This window comes from Cervus canadensis, chromosome 18 (assembly GCF_019320065.1).
Source record: "Cervus canadensis isolate Bull #8, Minnesota chromosome 18, ASM1932006v1, whole genome shotgun sequence".
NCBI lineage: Eukaryota > Metazoa > Chordata > Mammalia > Artiodactyla > Cervidae > Cervus > Cervus canadensis.
The window spans coordinates 36472122-36496241 of record NC_057403.1 but is presented as its reverse complement, the minus strand read 5'-3'; the positions used below and the strand labels follow the sequence as shown (position 1 = coordinate 36496241).

At 44.8% G+C, this 24120-nt stretch overlaps 1 protein-coding gene across 1 annotated transcript in view; it reads left to right on the top strand.

Moving 5' to 3' along the window:
* Window positions 1-24120, top strand: part of CDH3 (cadherin 3) — a 43848-nt gene that overhangs the window by 7805 nt on the left and 11923 nt on the right. Inside the window, exons 3-10 of the mRNA XM_043435466.1 lie at window positions 16884-16966; window positions 18350-18475; window positions 18707-18862; window positions 18947-19091; window positions 20147-20322; window positions 21071-21199; window positions 22065-22250; window positions 23866-24107. Of these exons, the coding sequence (XP_043291401.1) occupies window positions 16884-16966; window positions 18350-18475; window positions 18707-18862; window positions 18947-19091; window positions 20147-20322; window positions 21071-21199; window positions 22065-22250; window positions 23866-24107 (1243 nt within the window). The remainder of the gene's footprint in view (window positions 1-16883; window positions 16967-18349; window positions 18476-18706; window positions 18863-18946; window positions 19092-20146; window positions 20323-21070; window positions 21200-22064; window positions 22251-23865; window positions 24108-24120) is intronic.

Here is a 24120-nt window from a genome sequence, read left to right as displayed (position 1 = left end):
TAACTTTAAGAAGTCTCTGCTTTCCCTGGAATTAATTGTATGCCTGTGGGTTTTTCTGAGAAGATTCCTCCCCCAAGTTTGGAAACTAGTATATTCCCCACTGGAACTGTCTTCCACCCTCCCCAGTTCAGGTCTGTTCAGAAGTTGTTCAGGGTCTTGTCAAAGGACACACCTGATGGCGTCCGTCTGGGCGCAGGCGAGGGAGACGGGGCTTCTGGGCCTGAGGCAGGGGCTCTGTCCCAGCTCCTTAGCCTTGCGGCCCTAACTCCCCTGTGTGGGAAGCGCCTCCGTGGCTAGCCCTGGATGTGGTTGGTCAGATAGAGGGCAGGGCCGGAGGGCTCAGCTGCCATCCTCCGTGTCTTGCTTAAGGCCGCCTGCCTCCTCCCAACGAGCCCCATCTTGTTGTAGCTTCAGGCAGAGAGAGAAGATAGCTACTTGTGGGCTCCCCGCATACAAGCCAGAACAAGATGCCAGGCCCACACCCTGCCCTCACCCCAGAGTCAGCTTCAGCCGGGGCTTCCCACCAGGGCTTCAAGACCTACTATTTTCTGGTCTTTTATGGTCTTTTTCCGCTTCCAGAATGCTCCTGCATTCCCCAACTGGAACCCAACTGGTTTTGAGTCAGTAGTTTGCAAGCTTGGCTGACTGTCAGAATTGCCTAGGGAGCTTTCTATTTCTGTCACACCCCCTTTCATACGTAGTATTTTATATAGTTTGTGTAGAGTTGGGCTCACTGGCTGGGATTTCACATTAATACATGAAGATTTGTTCACTGTAAAGACAGTGTTTTTCAATAAAATAATAGCATGGACTATGTGACAGGTACAGCTTCTTAGCATTTTACATGTATTACCTTGTTTAATCACCATATCGTGCCTTGAAGTAGGTACTATTACCACCCCATTTTACAGATGAGGCCTCTGAGGCCAGAGAGGTTAAATAACTTGCCCAGGATTGTGAAAATAGTAGATAGCAGAACTTGGATTCAAATCTAAGCTGCCTGAGCTTTAACCATTGAGCTTCACTGCATCTCAACAGAAGCAAATAAAAAGTAAACATGTGAAAGTGCTTCTCTTCCTCAATTCTGCTCCTGTAGGACAAGCACAGTTAACAGTTGAGCATGAATCCTTGTACACCTTTTTCATGACAACAAAATTAGGTGTGTATACAGGAATTTTTATAACAAGGATTGGACCTATATCACACAATCATTCTGCCGCTTACTTTTTCTTTTTTTTTTTAATTTACTGTCTCACAGACGTCTTTCCAGACTGGTAAACACACTTCTATCTTGCTTTTGACAGCTCCACAGTCTTTCTACCTGCCAGATATACCATGATTTATTTAGCTAACCCCCTATTTTTATCTTCTGCAGACGTGGAAGTAGGGGGGAGTTACCATAAAAATTGTGAGGTGTTTGGATTTTTAGAAATCTAACTCTCAGGAATCACCTTATTAGGAAAGACTGCTGCAGAAAGACGATTGGATAAATTGTTCCTCTTGACCCCATTCAGATAAATTAAACTTTTATGTTTGAATAATACCTTCAAGACAGACTTTGCAGTAAGCCTAGTAAGGTTACAATAACATTTAAAAACCATGAGTTTTCACACTAACCATTGTTTTAAGATTTAATTATTTGAATGTTTCAAAAGCATTTGAAATAAAAAATTCTAAAAATTTAAATTGCAGAACTCAGATGTGAACAACATGTATTAGCACTTGTATTATTTTCCTTGGATGTTAAAAGCTTAAGAGTGTGATTTATCACAGTGAAATGCGCTTTTTCTCAAGTTTCTCTTTAGTTTTCAAAATCTACTTAGCAAGCATTTTGATGAATAAAACTTGATTTCCATTCTTAAAGAAAATACTTATTTCTGATCTTATTTTCTAAGAGGCGCTTATGGATTTTTTTCTTAAACCCAAATATCACTGCAATAAACAGTCTTGTACAGGGTGATTTCACTGATGTTAAAGATTTACCCTTGAAAACCTCAAATAATTCATAACTCCCATTATTCAAGACATGTCCTTTTATGAACATATGTGAAGTGTACATGTGTGGAATAAGGGAATTCAGTTTAGTCGCTCAGTCGTGTCCAACTCTTTGCGACCCCATGAACTGCAGCACACCAGGCCTCCCTGTCCATCACCAACTCCCAGAGCCCACCCAAACTCATGTCCATTGAGTCAGTCATGCCATCCAACTATCTCATCCTCTGTCGTCCCCTTCTCCTCCTGCCCTGAATCTTTCCCAGCATCAGGGTCTTTTCAGATGAGTTATCTCTTTGCATCAGGTGGCCAAAGTACTGGCCACCAGTACTTTGGCCACCAAAGTACTGGCCACCAGTACTGGTTCAGCATCAGTCCTTCCAATGAACACCCAGGACTGATCTCCTGGTGGCCACCAAAGTACTGGCCACCAAAGTACTGGTTCAGCATCAGTCCTTCCAATGAACACCCAGGACTGATCTCCTTTAGGATGGACTGGTTGAATCTCCTTGCAGTTCAAGGGACTCTCAAGAGTCTTCTCCAATACCACAGTTCAAAAGTATCAATTCTTCTGCGCTCAGCTTTCTTTATAGTACAACTCTTACATCCATACATGACCACTGGAAAAACCATAGTCTTGACTAGACAGACCTTTGTTGGCAAAGTAATGTCTTTGCTTTTTAATGTGCTGTCTAGGTTGGTCATAACTTTCCTTCCAAGAAGTAAGCGTCTTTTAATTTCATGGCTGCAATCACCATCTGCAGTGATTTTGGAGCCCAAAAAAATAAAGTCAGCCACTGTTTCCCCATCTATTTGCCATGAAGTGATGGGACTGGATGCCATGATCTTAGTTTTCTGAATGTTGAGCTTTAAGCCAACTTTTGACTCTCCTCTTTCACTTTCATCAAGAGGCTCTTCAGTTCTTCTTCACTTCTTGCCATAAGGGTTGTGTCATCTGCATATCTGAGGTTATTGATATTTCTCCTGGCAACCTTGATTCCAGCTTGTGCTTCTTCCAGCCCAGCGTTTCTCATGATGTACTCTGCATAGAAGGTAAATAAGCAGGGTGACAATATACAGCCTTGATGGACTCCTTTCCCGATTTGGAACCAGTCTGTTGTTCCATGTCCAGTTCTAACTGTTGCTTCCTGACCTGCATACAGATTTCTCAAGAGGCAGGTCAGGTGGTCTGGTATTCCCATCTCTTTCAGAATTTTCCACAGTTTGTTGTGATCCACACAGTGAAAGGCTTTGGCATAGTCAATAAAGCAGAAATAGATGTTTGTCTGGAACTCTCTTGATTTTTCGATGATCCAGCAGATGTTGGCAATTTGATCTCTGGTTCCTCTGCCTTTTCTAAAACCATTAGATGCTTATTATTCACTACTCTCTCTTGTTTTGAAATTATGTCACTTTTTACGTTTTTCTTAATTTGGGAGATTTTAATTTCTTCAAACTTTGCACGCAACGTGAGACTTGAGTATTTCCAGCAACATTTCAAATTTGACAACTGAAGTCTGCAAAAAATATAACTGTGCGGAGTTCCAGAGCCACTGTGCCTGTGTTCAGTCTGTCTACTTACTAGCTGTAGAAACTTGGGTAAATTTGCTTAACCTCTATTCTTCAGTTTCCTCATCTGTAAAATACAGGTAATAATGAGGATCTCGAGGAGGGAGGGGTGGGGAGAAAAAATAAATAAATAATGAGGATCTCATAAGGCTGAGTTAGTGTATAAAAAAGCATGAAATAAATAAATGCTAGGTGTTAGCAGTGGTAATAATAGCCATGTTGCTACAACTAGGCTAGTTTTTATACATGTATCTTTAGACTGCATTCCTAGAGGCAAAATTGCTGGTTCAAGGGACTTTCCTGGTTCATTCAACAATTACTGAATGCCTACTTTGTGTCAGGCACTGTGCTAGGTGTTGGGATATAGTAATAAGCAGATTCTAGCAATCTTTGCCTTTGGGCATTATATAGACTAGTTAAGGGAGATAGGCAATAGAAGTGAATGAGTAATTACAAGTTGTAATGAATCCTGTGGACGAGAGTTACATGGGCTTCCCAGGTGACTCTAGTGGTAAAGAATCTGCCTGCCAATGCAGAAGAGGCAAGAGACACAGATTCCATCCCTGGATCGGGAAGATTCCCTGGAGTAAGAAACGGCAACCCACTCCAGATTTCTTGCTGGAAAATTCCATGGAGAGGAGTCTGGTGGGCTACAGTCCTTGGGGCTACAAAGAGCTGGACAAGACCAAGCACAGGAGAGTTTTTAACAGGGGAAACTGATCTACTTTGGGAGGGGTGAGGGAAAGTTTTCCTAAGAAAGTAATTTTTGAATTTGGATCTGGAAGATGTTGGGAGGTAACTGGGTAGCATTGGAATGGGAATGTAGGAGACACTGAAGGAGCAGGTATGCAGATGCCCTGTGGTAAGGGCTTATGATGCTCTTAAGAGGGCCACTGTGGCTAGACAGTGGAGATGGGGATGGGCACATTAGAGATTTTGGGTTTTATCCTGAGAAGAGTGGCATATCACTGATAAGTTTCAAAAAAGGAAGTGATCTTATCTTCTCAAATGTATCGTCTATAGAATTTTTAAAGGATCCTCCTTTATTAAAATGGAGAATACTGTATTCATTTAGGCTAAAAATGATATAGTAAATACTAAACTGGGGGAAGGAGAGATGGAGAGACATGAGTCTTGGCGATTGACTGGCAAGAAAAGTCTGAGGGAGAAATGGTCAAAGAAAAGGATGCTAGATAACCATAGGCTAGGCACTATGCTAAGTAGTAACTCCTTTAACTGAGATAGGTATTACCGGTATTACTTATAGATAATAGAAACATATTGCTCAAAGTCTTGTCACTGAAACCAACATTTGAATTGGGGTATTCTAGACACAGACCTTGGGCTGCTTCTGAGGCCCAGATTTTGGGTTTGTGTAGCTGAGTACACACTGTGCCCTTCCCTGGGAGAGAGACTGGAAAAGGACCAGATTCAGGCCAAGAGCAAAGAAGATCATGAATTTGCTTTTTGACATAATGATTTTAAGATTATGGATTATACCTTTAAAGCATCAGGGGGGAGATATTGAAAAGACAGGTATATATGTTGGTCAGAAGAAGGATCTGGACATTTGAAATTTTAATACATACTCTGACGCACCCTCAAAAATCCATACCAATTTACCTTACAAGAAATAAAGGTGAGAATCAGGAACTTTAAAAAACCAACAAACTGTCTTCCCTGGATCCTCCTCCAGAAACTGATTCAGTAGAAGTAATGGGTAAGCTGGAAGCAGGGAATCTGAATGTTTTTTTAAAAGTTCTCCAGGTGATTTTATCAGTTGTGTTTGGGAACCATTGCACTGTGATATCGTGAAGACCGTTGTGAAGAGCTAAGTGTATCTCTTTTAGAGAGGATATAAAAGAAAGGGACAGATTTGTGAGATGTGAATGGAAGTGTGGCTCCCCCCGCCCCAACATCCTTTGGCCCCTTGGCTTGCAAGGATCTTAGTTCCCTGACCAGGGACTGAACCTGGGCCACCAGCAGTGAAAGCGCCAAGTCCTAACCACTGGACTACCAGGGAATTTCTGAAAGCATGGCATTTTGAATTTAATTTCCAATGCTTGTCTTAATGGCAGTTGATTCATTTTTTTATTTCTTAATTTTCTGCTTACCTCAGTATTTCAAACGACCTTTACCTTCTTGGTTTTTTTGTTTCGCTTTTTAAATCACTATCACTAGTTTTGAATATTTAGTTGTGCTTTGAAAAGCACAATGCATTTTATTTGGCTCTAACCAGAGCCTGCATATATATGTGTATGTGTATTCCCATTTTAGAGACTGGAAAATAATTTGTTGAGTACTTACTGTTAACAGCTTAAATATGAAGTGACCTGCCCCAGGCTACAGGGCCAGCGTGCAGCATTTTTGCCCACCAGACCCTTGATTGATATCCCAGAGGTCCCAGGTCAATCTCCAGATCTCTGCTCTCACTCTTGGGGTGGGATCACCGACAGTGTGCTAACACTGAACCTTGAGTCAGCTGTGTCTGGAACTCCCAGAGTGCCGGGGAGTACAGCTCAGCTTGGGTTTCTCTCTGGAGAGTACAAGGGAGGACCCAGCTCCCAAAGGTGAGAAGAACCTGAGTAACATTGTTTAGGTCTTTCCAAAGAGCTTTCTGCAGAGAGGCAAAACTTCTCTAGAAAGAATTGCTTCCTCCTCAACAACATGAAGTTACCATATAACTTTACTAGTCAGAGGTGGGCAAAATCACATCTCTTTCTGATTGCAAAACATGTTTACTGTGAAAAAACTGGAAGAGGAGCAGAATGGAGGTCTGCTCCATTCTGGACTTTAGTCCCATCAAGGACTTTAGTCATTTCAAACAAACATTTTAAATAGATCGTCCACATCCGTTTTCCTAACCAAGTCTTCCTTGAGGATATCTGAGGGAGAGGCCCTGAGTCCCATTGCTTTATTGCCCCACAGCTGGCCCTCCTGACTTGCTTCCTCAACAATCCAGCTTCATTTTCTACTTCTGTGAATCAGAGAAGGGCTTCGTAAAGCCATTCCTTGCACCAACAGCCATTTGAGAGTGCCTTTCACCAAATGCTTCAGCTCTAGCTCTGTGCTTGGCTTTAGCATTCCCCACAGTGGTAATCTTGTGGTGATGGGTCATCATTAACACATCCAAGGCAGTGGGTCCTCTTGTGCTGCTCTCAGCATCTGGGAGTCAGAGTTTGGCTCCTCTGAGAACACCAAACAGCTATGGCAGTACACTTGGGATGCTTCACCTTCTGGCATACCACGGGACAGCCCCTGGGGCTCCCAGCATGCCTCACAGGCTCCCTGTGTCCTAGCCCTGCCACCCAGCATGCCTCTTGACCTCTGCCTATTGGCCTCCTCAGATCAGATTCTGCTCACCCTCCTCCATCCTGGACCTCTCTGGCTTGGAAAGTCGTTGGTTGTAGAGAGAACTAGTCTGCTTTCCTGGTGGCCAAGACTCAGCTCCACCCCCACCATTTTTTTTACAAGTATAAAGATATTAATATTTTATGTTATAATTGTCAGGCTCAGGCTATAAGCTATAAATGGCTGTTTTTATGACGTGTTTTTTTCCCCCTAGCAGACCACTGTTTTTCATTGATATTTTTTACAACATTGAAGGCTGTAGATGAGATGTTTGAGCTACTGTAGCACACGTACTTAAGTATTCTATTGAAAGTTAAGTTGTTGAGACTTTTTAAACACTAAGCAATAGTCAGTGAACATCAGTGCAGGTATGGTTTTGTTACATCTTGGTTGATTTCCTGCCACAATTCCTTGATCAAAGGATTTCTTTAAGTCTTAATTTCCAAAAAGTTTCTGCCAATTTACATTCCTCTAACCCTCTAACAATATTTAGCAGCATCCATTCCCCAAGTATTTCACAACACTTGTCCTTTTAATTTGTATTTCTTGGTAAGTGAACTATTTTCTATGTATGATTTTACTCAGGAAAATGCCAGAATCTTCTTTGAAGGCAATTCCATACACTTTCCCTCTCATCTTTTTATTCTAATCCCTTAACAAAAGATAGTGATAGCTACAAGGATAAATTTGTTTGCTTTATAAGCTAGAGGTGTCCCTAAAGCAAACTAGAATGGAAACGTCTTTGACAGTATCTCCCCCATTCCCCAACAAGATGCCTTTGGGCTGTAACACTTTTAAACTGGTATTATTATTTCCTTCTCATCAAGATATCCAAAGATCAATAGGGAAACTGTCCAAGATTGATCATTTGAAGGACATTTACCCCAGAATGATGGACGGTTTTATTTTACCATAACATCCAGTAAGGTTGAACACTGGGACTACATAGCACCTCTGTGTCATGGCTGAGAAGACAAGCTTCTGACTTTCAAGGGTGTGCCCTTGAGAGTTTGGAGGTGTCTACTCAATTCCAACCTAAAAGCAGGCCTGGAATGAGTTCTCAGTCTAGTATCCATTAATTCTTAGAAGTCTGTTTAAAAAGCAAAAGCTTTCTTCTTTCAATGGCTCTAGGACCCCAGGGACTCAACCCTTCTTGACCAGGTTTTACAGTGCTGTCAGCTGAGGATCTGAGGCCATGCTTGGTGGGATGGTCTTCAGAGAGGAGCTTTGAGCACAGGCCAGGGGCTCCTGGTTCCACTGAATGTTTCTATCTAGCAGATATCCTAGAGCTCTAATCTAAAAAAAAAAAAAAAAAGAAGCAGCCTCAGGTTACTAACTCCCTTCCTCAACAGTATTCTAGGAATTGCATGTGTTGTTTTTTGTTTTTTTTATTTAATATTTATTTATTTGGCTGCACCAGGCCTTCATTGCTGCATGTGTACTCTTAGTTTGGGGCATTTTGGATCTAGTTCCCTAACCAGGGATCAAACCCAGGCCCCCTGCATTGGGCGCCTGGAGTCTTAACCACTGACCACCAGGGAAGTCCCTGGTACTGTGTATTTAGACTCAGTGCTGAAACCTATCAATTTATATTGGTACAGATGCCCACCTCCTCATCAGGTTCATAGACTTTATGATTCAGAATCCCTGTGGGAGAAACAGAGTTTAAAGCAGTCAAATGACTTTAAGATCCTATGTGGGTGTGGAAGTAAGAGCTATGTTTAGGTCTCTTGTTTTTCGGCCTTACAGTCTAAACTGTTGCCCCATGTGCTCATCAGTGCTCACCAACTTGCCCCAGAAACAGTTTGCCACAAGCCCATTCATGCCTCCATGACTTGGCCAAGATATGTGGCCTGTGGAGCTAGACTGCAGTCAGGATCGGGAATCAGCTTACTTCACTAGCTGTTAGAAGGAAGGGGAGAAGAGGGATGAGTGATGATGAGACCTGGTTTCGGATCAATTTCATTTTGAAACCAGTGATACAAGCCAGCAGTGCCAGGAAGCATCTGGGAGGAAGTTGTAATGATCTGCCCCAGGGCTGATCGTTTACCAGCCTCTGTGTGACTCATGGCTTGCGGAGAAAACTGCTCATGTTTCTACAGGTGCCTCAGCAAGTTTCCCTGGGCGGGTCAGCTTGACTGTGAGGCCTCCATCCTCCACCTCTCCCAGTGAACCCTGGAGTACCCCCTACGGAACAGTCCTCTCCAAGTGCAGACAGAGCCAGCACCCTGTGACGCTCTTTGGTCCTGGGTGTTCCTTTCTCCTCTCGATGTTTCAGCCTTCGGGTAAAGCTACATGGCTGAGGCTAACCCCATGCCTGCTTTGAGAGATGGTTTCTCTATGGTGCAGAGAGAGGCCTGGACTTGGAGTCAGAAATCCTGGTTAGTTGTGAGTGGGCTAAAGGTCCCTTTTATTGAGGGCTGACTCTGGTCCAGACATAGTGCTCATTGCTGTCCAAACATTAGGCCACTTATTTCTCCCAATAATCTTATGAGCTAGGTATTGTTCCCATTTTCCAGATGAGAAAACAGCTTCTGTGTGTTCACACAATATGGATGTGAACCCAAGTCTTTTGGCCTCCAAACCCCATATTTTTATTTATTTATTGGCTGCACTGGGTCTTCAGTGCTGCCCTGACTTTCTCTAGTTGCGGTGCACAGGCTTCTCATCGTGGTGGCTTCTCTTGTTGTGGAGCACAGGCTCTAGGTATGTGGGCATGGGCTTCAGTAGTTGTGGCACATGGGCCTGGTTGGCCTGAGGCATGTGGGATCTTCCTGGACCAGGGACTGAACCTGTGTACCCTGCATTGGCAGGCGGATTCTTAACCACTGGGCCACCAGGGAAGTCCCCAAATCCTATATTCTTTGTTACTCCTCTGCGTCTCAGATTTGAAATCTGGTCCTGCCGCTTCCTGGTTCCGGGGCCCCATCTACTTCTCTCTCCTCTCTGAAACTGTTTCCTGAGACACTTTAACCCCAGGGCAGTCTCTCGTTTCCTGAGCTGTCAGAATAGGATGGTAATAGCCACCTTGCGGGTTATTTTTTCAGGACTTGGATAGGAAAACACTTAGCTGGGTGTCTCGGGCAGAGTGGGTCTTTGAAGCTTGTTCCTGCCTGCCTGACTCCTGCTCCTTGGTTGTATTCTGCATCCTGCTCAACGTGGGTGAGAGGCGATGGGACCAGGCCCGCTGGTGCCGCTGGAATGTGCAGTCTGAGTGGGAGGCACGCACACCTGGAGTACATGACTATTGACGTCTCCTTGATTGTTGGCACTGTCCCCTCTCAGAACAGATGGACAGCCCAGATTAAAGGCTGCAAATGTTTGGAACCATAAAACCATGGGACTGTGCCAGCAAACAGGGTAGTGAAGTGTGCTGTACACTCCTGGGGGGCTGATTTTGTAGGCAGCAGGAAGAGGGTTTCTGGGTTTCTGGCAGCTTTTAGAGTTTGGGGAATTAAGACATCTGAGTAATAGGAGTGTCAGTCCATTAGCTCCCTGCTGGGTAGAAGATTGGAGAGTTCATTGAGAGTCTCTTACTAAGTGAAAAAGCTGACAGGCTTATCTGGCCAGTCCCTCTGCTCACTGAAGACCTTCCCTTAGGAAGTGAAAGTGTTAGTCGCTCAGTTGTGTCCAACTCTTTGCAACCCCATGGACTGTAGCCTGCCAGGCTCCTCTGTCCATAGAATTCTCCAGGCAAGAATACTGGAGTTGGTTGTGATTTCCTTCTCCAGGAGATCTTCCCAACCCAGGGATCAAACCCAGGTCTCCTGCAGTGCAAATTCTTTACTGGCTGAGCCACCAGGAAAGAGGGCTGTTTTAAGAATAGGACAAATGATGGTTAATTTCTTTTAAATCAGTGTTTGAATAGCTAATGCATTCATGTCAGTCAGAATTTGGAGAGGTACACAGTAAAAAGTCTGTTTACTCTTTCTCAGCTTCTGACCTCTCCACCCATAAACCCAGTTTTTGGGGTCACCTTCCAGAAATATTCATTTTAAAATACAAATGTTAGCATAGACTATATTGTTCCATATTTTTTTCAATTAACAATATGTCTTAGAGATCTTTCCATATCAACACACAGGGGCTTCCTTATCTTTTATAGCATTTTTTTTTAATGGCTATATAGTGTTCTCTTGTATAGATGGTATCATAACACAGTTAATCTCTCATTGATGGACATCTAGGTTGTCTGGACTTTAGCTATTACAATCAATGCATTATTGATTAGTTTGGTAGATAGCTGTGGAAAGGTGATTTTGGACAGGAGGCAGTATCCTGTAAGAGCTTAAGGGTACTTGGAGATACATGTTTGTGTTCCCCAAGGCATCCCTAGTATTTAGAAGAATGTTGGGCACTTAGGAAACACTCAACTTGTTCTTGAATGAATGCTGTGTTGAAGAACTTGATTTTAGAATATGACCACCTACCCCACTGGTGAATTTTACCAATCAATTTTTAAAATTAATTTTTAATTGGAGGGTAATTACTTTACAATATTGTGTTGGTTTATGCCATGCATCAGCATGGATCAGCCATAGGTATACGTATGTCCCCTCCCTCTTAAACCTCCTTCCCACCTCTCTAAGTCCACCCACTAGCTGTACGATGTTGGGCACGCCATCTCACCCCTGAACTCCCATTTTCTCCGGTGGTATAAGAGTCCATATAAAGTTCTGAGCTTTACACATTTGTTTTCTGTGGTTTTATCTTAGTTGATATTCAAGATGACATGGTGAAGTCAGTCTAATTTTCATCTTCCAAATGAGAAAACCTGAATTCCTAATAAGTTAATTCAAGTTCTGCATCAACACACTGATGGTTCTAGCTACTGGAGTTTTGAGGAACCTTTGCATGTGTCCTTAATATCTCTTTAAGCCATGCTGAATCACCTAGTGACATGAAGTATTCCCTTTAAGCTTTTCTTCTTTTTACATCAAGGAGAAACTGTGTTTGGTCCTGCCATTCTTGAATACATCTTTTAATAGCATACTTCTCTCCTTTCAAACCAAAGGAAGGTAGGCTTTAGGCTCAAAGCTTTAGCACACAATTGATTCTGGGGGTCCGGAGAAGTCAAGTGCCTTTCCCAGGCTCACCCAGCAAGTTAAGGTCACTGCCTACACAAGAATGGGTCTTCATCTCCATTAATAATATTAACAGCAGACCCAGCCATAATGCATTTTCCTATTTTTCAGCTCTTTACATTTAGTCCTCACAACTCTAAGAGAGTTACTGTTATTATCCCCAAATCTAGTACTTTTCTCCAAATATCACATTGCCCCACTGGGCATCTTAAAATCAATCTTTGCTATTTCAATAGATGGAGAAGGACAACAGGTAATGGGGGCTGGGGAGGAGATAAGAAAACATACTCTCAGGTGTATCAGAAGGATAACATAACCATAGAGTGAAGTCGCTCAGTCGTGTCCGACTCTTTGAGACCCCGTGGACTGGGATCTCCTCGGTCCATGGAATTCTCCAGACAAGAATACTGAAGTGGGTTGCCATTTCCTTCTCCAGCGGATCTTCCCGACCCCGGGATCGAACCCGGGTCTCCTGCATTGTAGGCAGACGCTTTACCATCTGAGCTATCAGGAAAGCCCCAATATAACCATAGTGGTTAAAAAATAAATAACTCCATCTGGACAGGTCTAGGTACCACTTGTAGCTCTTCCATTTCCTAGCCATGTAACTTTAGTGAATTCGCTTAACCTCTCATCTTCCCAATTTAGAAAATGGGAGCTAAAATCTACTTCATAGGGTGCTTGGTGAAGATTAAGTGAGAAAGTATAAACATGTTAGCTGTAAATAATAGTAATTCATGACGGGGGGGATTCCTGACTCTCGATGGATGCCTGTCATATTCTAGGCAGCTAGGGCTGCCGTAACAAAGAAACAAAGACTGAGGAACTTAAACATAGAGATTTATTTTCTCACTACTCAAGAGGCTTGAAGTCCAGTATCAGCACGGGTCAGCAGGGGTGGTTTGTTTTGAGGAATCTCTCCTTAGCTTGTAGATGGCGGGCTTCTCCGTGTGTCTATACATAGTCTTCTGTCTGTAACTGTCTTGTTTCCAAATTTCCTCCTCTTCTTAAAGGACACTCATCATGCTGGATGAGGGCCCACCTTCATGACCTCATTTTAATCTAATCATCTCTTCAAAGGCCCTTTCTCCAAATATGGTCACATTCTGCGGTACTGGGGGTTAGGACTTCAACATATGAATTTGAGGGGGTGGGGACACAATTCATGTTAAGAGAAAAATTGGACCTAGAGAAAAATAAGAAAATAAGTTGCTGGTAACTTCAGCCATTGGAAAGCTTCATTTCTTTCCAGTGTTTTTTTTTTTTTTTTTCCTTTCCTGTGCAGAGTTACCTATACTATATATGCAGTTTTACATTCTGCATACTATATCTTCATAGCATAAGAACTTCTGTAGATAATTTAAAAACTCTTACTATAGGGACTTCCCTGGTGGTCCAGTGGCTAAGACTTCAAACTCCCAATGCAGGGGGCCCTGGATTCGATCCATGGTCCGGGAACTAGATCCTGCATGCCACAAGTAAAAGTTTGCATGCTGCAACTGGGGATCCTGCACGCCACATGGAAGATCCCACATGCCACAACTTAGACTCTACAGTCAAATAAATAAATTTGGCAGGGTCCCCATGGGGATCTCCCTGTGCTTGGGGCCCTTTGGAGCTGACTCAGGCCTAGATCTCTTTTTCCCCTCCTCTCGCTAGCCGAGCATGTTGTCACAGCCCAGGACTCCTCAGTGGGGATGTTGTCAAGGAGGCAGAGCTGGTTTCTAAGCAATCTTCTCTTTCTCACGGGTACATTCCAGCTTTCCCATGAAGGAGCCTGCCTTGTGTATGAGCTCTGGGGCTCTGGGGCACTGAAGGCAGGTTTATATGCTTTTAAGACCATTTTCCTCCCCCTTCCATTTACAACTCCTCTCCCCGAAAGATGGCCAATGTCTTTAAGTTCTTTCACCCAGTTTTACCTGTTTTTGAACTTCATGTTGATGGAATCGTACATGTGTCCTTCTGTATCTGACTTCTCTCACTTAACCATGTTTGTGAGATTCATTCATGTTGTTGTATGTCCTTGTAATTGATTTATTTCATTATGTGAATATTCCACCACATTTCTATTCATTCCACCTTGATGGACATTGAAGCTGTTTCCAGTCTTTAGCTATGACAAATAAAGCTGCTCTCAATATTATTATACTTGTCTTTGAGTGAGTGGATCTTTGTTGGGTCCATACCTCAAAGTAAAATTACTGGGTCTTGGGGAGCATGTATATTTAGTTTCAGTAAATGCTGCCCAACTGTTTTCCAAAGTGACTATCCCATCTTGCACTCCTACTTCAGATTGCTTCTTTTCTTTTTTATTGAGGTAAAAATGTGCATAACATAAAATTGACCATTTTGACTCTTTTAAAGTAAGCATTTCAGTGGCATTAAGTACATTTAAATTGTTGTGCAACTATCACCCCCACCATAGTCCATCTCCAGAACTTTGTCATCATCCCAAACAGAAACTCCAATACTCATTTTTTTCTTTTTTTTTTTTTCCAATACTCATTAAACAATAACTATGCATTCTCCCCGCCAGCCCCATGAAACTTCTGTTCTACTTACTGTTAATTTGAGGATTCTAGGTACCTCATATAAGTGCAGTCACTTTTGTGCCTGGCAGGTGGTACAGTGGTAAAGAATCCGACTGCCAGTCCAGGAGATGTAGGAGGCTCAGGTTCGATCCCTAGGTCAGGAAGTTCCCTTGTAGTAGGATATGGTAACCCACTCCAGTATTGTCTCCTGGAGAATCCCATGGACAGAAGAGCCTGGCAGGCTACAGTCCATGAGGTCGCTGAGTCAGACACGACTGAGCATGCACGCACTTGCGTGACATTTTACTTAGCATAATGTTTTCAAGATTCATCCAAGTTATAGCATGTGTCAGAACTTCATTCCTTATAAAGAATGTATGTTTATACATGTATGTGTGTATATTCATTGTATGTTTAGACCACATTGTGTTTGTTTATTAGATCTTCATGGACACTTGTGTTGCTTCCATCTTTTGTCTATTGTGAATAGAAAATGAAAGAAAGTGAGGTCATTCAGTCGTGTCCAATTCTTTGTGACCCCGTGGACTGTAGCCTAGCAGGCTCCTCCGTCCATGGGATTCTCCAGGCAAGAATACTGGAATGGGTTGCCATTTCCTTCTCCAGGGGATCTTCCTGACCCAGGGATCGAACCCAGGTCTCCTGCATTGCAAGCAAACTCTTTACCCTCTGAGCCACCAGGGAAGTGAATAGGGATACGATGAAAATACATATATAAGTGTCTGTTTGAGTTCCTACTCTCAGCTCTTTAGGGTGTAAACCAAGAAGTAGAATTGTTGGATCATATGGTAATTTTATGTTTACTTTTTGAGCCACCAAACTTTTTCACAGTGGCTGCACCATTTCACATTTCCAATGCAGAAGACTTCGTCTGTCTTTATATCTTATTTACTTTTTTTTTTGCCTCCCTAGTAGGTATGAAGTGATATCTCACTGTGATTTTGATTACTGGAGTGGATAGCCTTTCCATTCTCCAGGAGATCTTCCCAACCCAGGGATCAAACCCAGGTCTCCTGCATTGCAACAGATTCTTTACCAGCCAAGGCACAAGGGAAGCCCAAAAATACTGGAGTGGGTAGCTTATCCCTTCTCCAGCAGATCTTCGCGACCCAGGAATTGAACCAGGGTCTCCTGCATTGCAGGTGGATTCTTTACCAACTGAGTTATGAGGGAAGCTCTTGTATTTCCCAAATGATAGTGGTATTGAGCATCTTTTCATATGCTTACTGGCCAATTGTATACCTTATTTGAAGAAATGTCTTTTCACCTTGGTCTTTTTCTTTATAGGCTGGGTTGTGTATTTTTTGTTGTTCTTGAGATTAGGAATTCATTATATAGCAGAATATTATTTGGAATTCTATTTTTATGTTATATTCTTATATATTGCTTTGAATACTTCATGATGTTCACATCACTTTTATAGTTTACAGTCTCTCATCTATTAACCTTTCTTTAGGGAAGGGTTTTTAAAACAATTATCATCATCATCTGAAACTAAAGGACAATTTTTCAAAAAAGGACACTTGGGAGACCTCACCCTGACCTTTTCATGGCACAGTACTCTGCCTGTGGGCCTGGTAGTGCTGCAGTCTAGGAAACTGACCTAGGCCAACATAAGGGAACCCCTGAGTCAGAGCATGGTGCCGACAGGCCCAGAGGTGCCCCCCAGCAGGTTTCCTAATTACACGCTTGGCCACAGGGAAGGGTGGGTAAGAATACTGGTTGTGAATACTCTCTAGTATATGCCTTGGGGTCAGGCTTCTGAACCTCAGTTGTCTCTTCTTTGAAAAGGGGCTAATACCTACCTTGGTAGCATAGTTGTAAAGATGAAATGGACCCAGTCTCCGCCTTAGCGAATGGTAGTTATTAACTCAGACTACTTATGTAAAGGGTGGCCAAGCAGGGATAATTCAGAAAGAACATGACAGGTTGAAACAGCCAAAGGTTATCAGGATGATCTGTGTGGGTGACTGCATAGCAGGATACCTATGGCATGCGGGGAGACATGTAGCCTTCAGAAATGCGTCAACTCTTCTGCCTCCGGCTGTGACCTTGGGTCAGCCCTGGGTCTCGTGAGACTCCATGGGCCTCATGTTGATAAATATCTGTGGTCTTGGTTCTTTGTCCCACAAACCTTGAAGTGGTCCTCCTTCTCAAAACCAAACTTGGGAGCCCATCTGAAACTCATTTTTGGTCACACAGCTGGTCAGATGAAGTAAGTCAAGTCTCCTTCTGCAGTGGCCTGGAACAGCCCTTGATCCAGTCAGGGCTTGGTTCCCATGGGGTAGCTTCCAGAAGCCGCCTCCTTCCTAATATTCTCTTCCTCCCTTCCCCACAGTGGTCTTTACAGACTGCCCTGGGCGAGAGTCGGTCCTGCTGACTGACGATGACGTCATTGTTCTGAACGATGAAACAGTCCAGGTAAAATGCCGTGTGCACCTGCAGGACAGAAGAAAGACATTCTCCGTGTGCGCCCAGCTTGCTGCTGGCCAGGAGTCCGAGGTTGCCGTGGCTGTCGGGAGCCACATTACCCTTGCAGAGCACGCAGGGTTAGCCATCAGTTGCCCATAGCTGTGGGCGTGGGCAACCATCTGAGCAGGGCAGTGCTGGTTGCTGCCCAGTAGGGGGCGCCAGAGCGGGGCCTGCCCTTCCTCCCTGGAATTCTCTGTCCCATCTTCCTTTTTGTCTTTCTCACATCCTGAGGGTAAACCACAAGTGAAGGCGATCCCAACATGGGACTGTCAATCCCATGACCCTATGGGAAGATGGACCTGAAGCTCTGGGCCACATTTCTTTCTTTGTTTTAATTCTTTGAACGGCTAATATATCCACATGGTTCCAAAATTTTAAATATTGAAGTTATAGAACACATAACCTCCCCTTGTTTCTCCTCACCTGCCTAATGCCTTCTCCACCCCTCTAACAGAATACACGGTTACCGTTATCAGTTTCTTTCCTTCTAGAATTGATTTATGTATTTGTTCTATATATTAAATATATTTATGTATCTTATATATGTAGGTATAAAACAGGCTTTTCCCTCTTTTGTGAAAAAAATAACATAACACTTCCATGGCTTCACGTTCTCTTTGCACTAAAATACATCAGTATGTGTGTGTACAATGAAGTCACTTTGCTGTAGAGCGATAATTAAGACAGCATTGTGATTCAACTGCACTTCAATAAAAGAATAAACTAAAAAAGTACATCGGTACAACTGAACATTGTAAATCAATTATAATCCAATATAAAATTGAATTTTTTAATATTTTATAAAATAAATAAGCAAAAAAAAAAAATTAGTACAAGGCCTCTCACCTTCTCACCGATAACCACCATTATTGGTTTCCCTAGTATCCCCCAAACTCTGTGTAAAGGGAGATATGAATATATGCCTTATTTCTCTACTCTTTTACACAAAAGATGGAACAATGCCTAGTACATATGAAGCCCTATATAAATGTTTGTTAAATAGAATACTAAACTGTTAATATATTAATCTGTTCTGTACTGTGTTCTTTTTCATTTAAGTGTATATCAAAGATCTTTCCATATCAGCACAGAGAGACCTTCCTCATCCTCATTTTTCAAGCTGTATACAGTTTCCACTAGATGGATATATTACAGTGTATTTAATTGGGCCTTCTCTGTAAGTGAACACTTAGATTATTTCCAAGTTTTCTATTGCAATACACCCATCTAGGCCTCTGGTCTCCTCACCCTGAGCCCCTGTAGGTGAGAGGATGATAGGTGTGTTCCAGGTGTGTTTGCACACCTGGGTTAAGGCATCTTCTCTCCCTGCAGGAAAGGAAAGCACCGAAGACCTCTCCACCCGCACCTGTCTTACGAAGGCGCAAGAGAGAATGGGTGGTCCCACCAATATCTGTGCCTGAGAATGGCAAGGGTCCCTTCCCCCAGAGGCTGAATCAGGTATGGCTGTGCCTTCCCCCCGGGAGTCTTGGTGGCTGCAGGGACCCTCATTCAAAGGCCTGAGTATGAGGTTTCTTGCTGCTGAGCCCTGGGGCCTCCAGAAGGAAAGCCTCTGTGATGGGAGCAATTTCTGATCAGGCATTGCCTCTCCACCCCTCTCCATGGAGGGTTCTTTGCTACAGTTGTGAGATCGTTATCATTTTGTCAGCTGCCATTTTCTTTTGCTTCCAGCTCAAATCTAATAAGGACAGAGGCACCAAGATTTTCTACAGCATCACAGGGCCTGGGGCAGACAGCCCACCAGAGGGTGTCTTCGCCATAGAGAAGGAAACAGGCTGGTTGTTGCTGAATAAGCCACTGGACCGGGAGAAGATTGCCAAGTATGAGGCAAGTAACCTTTGGCATCCAGCAGGACCCCAGAGCTGTTGGGGAGGGGAGTGCCGGACTGACCACAGACCTGTGCACCCACAGCTCTTTGGCCATGCTGTGTCGGAGAACGGCGCCTCTGTGGAAGATCCCATGAACATCTCCATCATTGTGACAGACCAGAATGACCACAAGCCCATGTTCACCCAGGATGTCTTCAGAGGGAGCGTCTTGGAAGGGGTGCTACCCGGTAAGGAGACTGGGGAGGTGAGGAGCTATAGAGGTCTCCTGGGCCCAGATCTGGCCTTGAGTCAACTTCTGGAACCATCTGGAGGTCAGCCAGACTCTTAAAGGCTGGAAGAACCCTTCACATGCGATGTCCTGGGCTGTACATCAGATCACCTGGGATCCTCTTAAAAATCCATATTCCCCCACTCCATCCCAAAATCCCTGAATAGGATTGATCCTAGAGCAGGTACTTTCCTGATGGTCCAGCAGTTAAAGCTCTATGCTTTCAGTACAGGGGGTGTGGGTTCAGCCCCTGGTTGGGGAAGTAAGATCCTGCATGGCACGTGGTGCAGCTCAAAAAAAGAAAAGAGAGAAAATTAATCGGGGCAAAAGACTAGCGAAATAGGTACACATTAATGACCTCACAGACAGGTACTTTTGGGGAGGACTCCTCCTCTTCCTTTAAAGTTCTAGAGAATTACAGAGAAATGTGAATTGGCGAGACTGCCAATAGACATTTTTAAATGAAAAACTACCTTCAGCAAGATGGAGCCTCTTCCCCCTTGTATTCCAGAAGCCTAGACGTGGTCAGGCCAGGTTGGAATGGTGCTTTAAAGCATAGGAGACCTAGGCTCGTTGTATCTCATTGCTCTGCTGTTTGGGCTTCGTTCCCAAGATCACCTCATGATTACTGCTGGAGCTCCAGCCGTTACTTCTGGAAGGAGGGAACGGGTGGGAAGAGTAAGCCCCTTAATTCAGAAAAATGCTTCCCCCAAAGCTATTTATCCCATTTCGTCACAATTCAGTCTCTTGGCCACAGCTAGCTGCAAGAAGTGCTGGGAAATGGCCTTGGTTCCTGGTGGTCCTGTGCCCAGAATAGAGTGATTATGAGGATTATGTTTCTAAGGAAGAAGGGGAGAATGGGAGGTGGGCAGCAACTAGCAGTCTCTGATGAGAGGGGAAGGTGGGTCCAAACTGGCGTGCAGGGTGGAACCTCTCAGGGTTCCAGAAGTGGGTGAGGCTGAAGTTGGCCCTGGAAGGGCAGGGTGCTCACTCATCAGCCCTTCTCCCCTCCAGGCACTTCCGTGATGCAGGTGACAGCCACGGATGAGGATGACGCCATCAACACCTACAACGGGGTGGTTGCTTACTCCATCTACAGTCAAGAGCCAAAGGACCCGCACGACCTCATGTTCACAGTCCACCGGAGCACGGGCACAATCAGCGTCATCTCCAGTGGCCTGGACCGGGAGGTGAGTGGCCCTTCAGGAAGGGGCTGCCTGCCCAGGCCGGGCCCTGACACTTAGAGCAGAAGCCCCTGCCCCAGAGCCCGAGTCGGCCGGGAAGGGCTGTGGCCAGGTCCTGTATCGATGTCCCACAGCGCCCTTGGGCTGGTGGCACTCTGCCAAGCCATCTCATTAAGGCTGAGGAGGCAGCTGTGAAACACAGACATTTGATAGTTTCCGTAGGTTTTCTCATTTCCTCTTGGAATGGCTCACTTAGCATGCACATTGCCCAGATTTGTCCCATGTGTACCACAAAGCAGTTAGCTCCGTGGGTACTGCTGCTGCTGCTGCTAAGTCACTTCAGTCGTGTCCGACTCTGTGCGACCCCATAGACGGCAGCCCACCAGGCTCCCCCATCCCTGGGATTCTCCAAGCAAGAACACTGGAGTGGGTTGCCATTTCCTTCTCCATCCATGGGTACTAGAGTTCCCTAATTCATACCTTTGTCAAACTCCTGCTCAGAGCTCCCTTTCTGGATCTGCCCTGAGTCAGGAGGCAGTGCCCAGGCTGCACCCCACGACTGACTGGCCCAGGAGAACCATTTGGATCCACAGTTCCCCTCTCCCTCCACCCTTGGCTCCTGGTCTTTCCTGCAGTGGGCGAGCAAGGGATCAGGAGAACACTGGAAGGGAGAAACATTCCCCTCCCTCCACATACACTCAAGGCTGTGCCCTGCTCTCAGGGGCTTCCACTTCCACCCTCCTTTTCTCCCCAGAGAGTCCCTGAGTACACACTGACCATCCAGGCCACAGACATGGATGGGGACGGCTCCAGCACCACGGCTATGGCCATAGTGGAAATCCTCGATGCCAACGACAATGCTCCTGTGTTTGATCCCCAGAAGGTAACACCCTTTCCTTCATGCATTCTTTCCTTGTCAGATGATGAGGAATTGAGTTTCTCCTTTCTGACGAAACTTCCAAAATCAACCTGCATTGCTTCAAGTCCCAGCCCCAGCACTTGTAAGCTGTGTGACCTGAGGCGAAGCACCTAACCTCTCTGTGCCCTATTTCCTAGTCTGTGAAATAGAGACAATGTTAATACCTGCCGCATTGTTCTGAGTTTTAAATGAAATAATCCAGGTACAGTTCTTAGCATAATCGCTGGTACCTAAGTGCTCAATATGAAAATCTTTGTTGATATGGAAATTCCTAACTTGACTCACACCTACACCTGCCCACCTAGCCCCGGTGAATGCTTGTCACTTCATGTGACAGAGGACTCAGTGCTAGTCAAGATGATACCCACCGCTTCCATCTTTAGGTAACTTGGGCTGCTAAATACTGTTCAGGCCTGTTGAAAACTTGTTCAGAATAGCTGATTTCCCCATCACAGCCATCTATTCTGAATTTCCAAGAAAGTCCCTGGTCAGTGCCCCAGAGCAATCAGACACCTAGCCCTTCTTGCCATCTTCCTTGTGCCTTTCTGATTTCAGCTAGATATAGCTGACCACTCTCCCTGGGGGCTTGGGCACCCGGATGGCTGAGATCCTGGAGCATCAGGCCCAGGGTCACTGCAATGTGTCTGTCCTAGCAAGCTGTGAAGTTGACTCCTGGGGCATTCTGCATCTGTGCATGTCCCAGAAAGGGTCAGCGGCTTGGGGCTCCCCTGGAGTCAGGTGGAGGACTCAGCCGGTGAAGAGAGGAGAGCCGCCTCTCGGAGGAGTCAGCCTCTCCCCTCAGACAGGGCTGTGTTTTCCATGCTGACAGTACGAGGCCCGCGTGCCCGAGAACGCAGTGAGCCACGAGGTGCAGAGGCTGACAGTGACTGATCTGGATGCCCCTAACTCACCGGCATGGCGTGCCACCTACCGCATCGTGGGAGGTGACAATGGGGACCATTTTACCATCACTACTGACCCCGAGAGCAACCAGGGTATCCTGACAACGAAGAAGGTGAGTCAGTTTGGGCTTTGCACAGGGGCCACACCTGGGGCAGGGAGGTCTCCAGTCTCCAGAACTAGGGGTACGTCTGCCCGGAACACATACCTGGGACCACTCACCAGGGAGTGTACCAGGCCCGTGGCTTGCAGCACTCTTCCATCCCTCTTATGTGGGGGAATTCCTTTGTTTAAATCTTCTCCAGGGACTCAGTTCATAAAACAGATGCATAAAACAGAGTCACTGATCTAATTGAGGCCAGTCAGTGGGGCCCCTCCTCCCAGTATATCTAGTGGCTGCTCCTAATTGGTCTTACACAGAGGGTCTGTTTTATTGGAATCCTTGCTATTTTGCCTTCAATCCATACTTCACATCTTGGTGTTTGGATAGTAAAATGTTTTACTTCAAATGTTTTAAATTACTTTAACTGTTTTAAATTACATCTAGGCATACCCTTGCCTCTTGAAAAATCTTGAGTAAAATTGATGCTTCAAGAAAATCGGACTAATCTTTCTTGATGTCTTTTACCTGTTGGTTTATTATAAAGAATGGCCCAGTTTGAGAAAGAAAATGAAAGTGAGTCGCTCAGTCGTGTCCAACTCTTTGTGACCCTGTGAACTGTAGTCTACCAGGCTCCTCCGTCCATTGAATTTTCCAGGCAAGAGTACTGGACTGGGTTGCCATTTCCTTCTCCAGTGGATTTTCCCGACCCAGGAATCGAACCTGGGTCTCCGGCAGTGCAGGCAGACACTTTACCATCTGAGCCACAATACTTTAAAAGCTGTCCCCTCCTTGTAACCAAAGTTTTGTAATGCCCCTTTCACATTGTAAAATGAATTTGTTTTTAATATAACTTCTCTAACTTATGTAACTTCTAGAAAAATGGAATGCCCTAATTAAAATAAAGGAGAATTTTCAGGAAAATTTACTGATAATAAAATGCTTCCCTGTGTAAACCTTTGGGCACAACTACACTAGGAAACATGATGAAGCGGTCAGTTTCTTGCATCTGTTTGTGGAATCATCCAAGTGTAGTAGATACTGTATGTCGCTATAGTGAGTCATACCACAAGTGGTACTGATGTTTTTCCAGAACCTCAAATAAACAACTTGAGGAAAGGCCTGAACAAATTATGAGCTCCCCTCAGAAGTTGCATTCCTAGGAAATTTAGTATAAATTAAAACCACACCAAAAACTTGATTTATATGGAAAACACATTCTAGACTGTAAATATAAACAGAGCTTCACGCCTAGATGTTGGCAAGTCCCGTGGGACATGGGATAGTTCTTTGTGTCCCTGCCCCCACCAGGGGCATTCCCTGTCATTAGGACACCTAGAAATGCCCCCTCCAAGTTCCGACAACACCCACTATGGAGCGTCGTCACCCCACTGGGAACCAGTTCTAGGCTTCGCGCTTACTAGTCTAGTTGCCTTTGGGGTGATGGTCTGAGAGGCCCACCTAGGTATCCACTCCAGAAATTCAGGAGGAAACCAGGAGGCTCTATGGGGCAGCCAGGGGCAGCATTGCTGCTGATGGGAGCCCCAGCCCCTCGTGGTGGGCCCTCTCTTCCAGACATCACAGTCCTCACAAAATGACGACTCTGGTCCTCCTTCCTGTTCTCTCCCAGGGCTTGGATTTTGAGGCCAAAACCCAGCACACCCTCTACGTTGAAGTGATTAATGAGGTTCCCTTTGTGGTGAAACTCCCGACCTCCACAGCCACCGTAGTGGTCCATGTGGAGGATGTGAATGAGCCACCCGTGTTTGTCCCACCCTCCAAAGTCATCGAAGTCCAGGAGGGCATCTCCATTGGGGAGCCTGTTTGTGCCTACACCGCACGGGACCCAGACAAGGGGAGTCAGAAGATCAGGTATGCAAGGGCT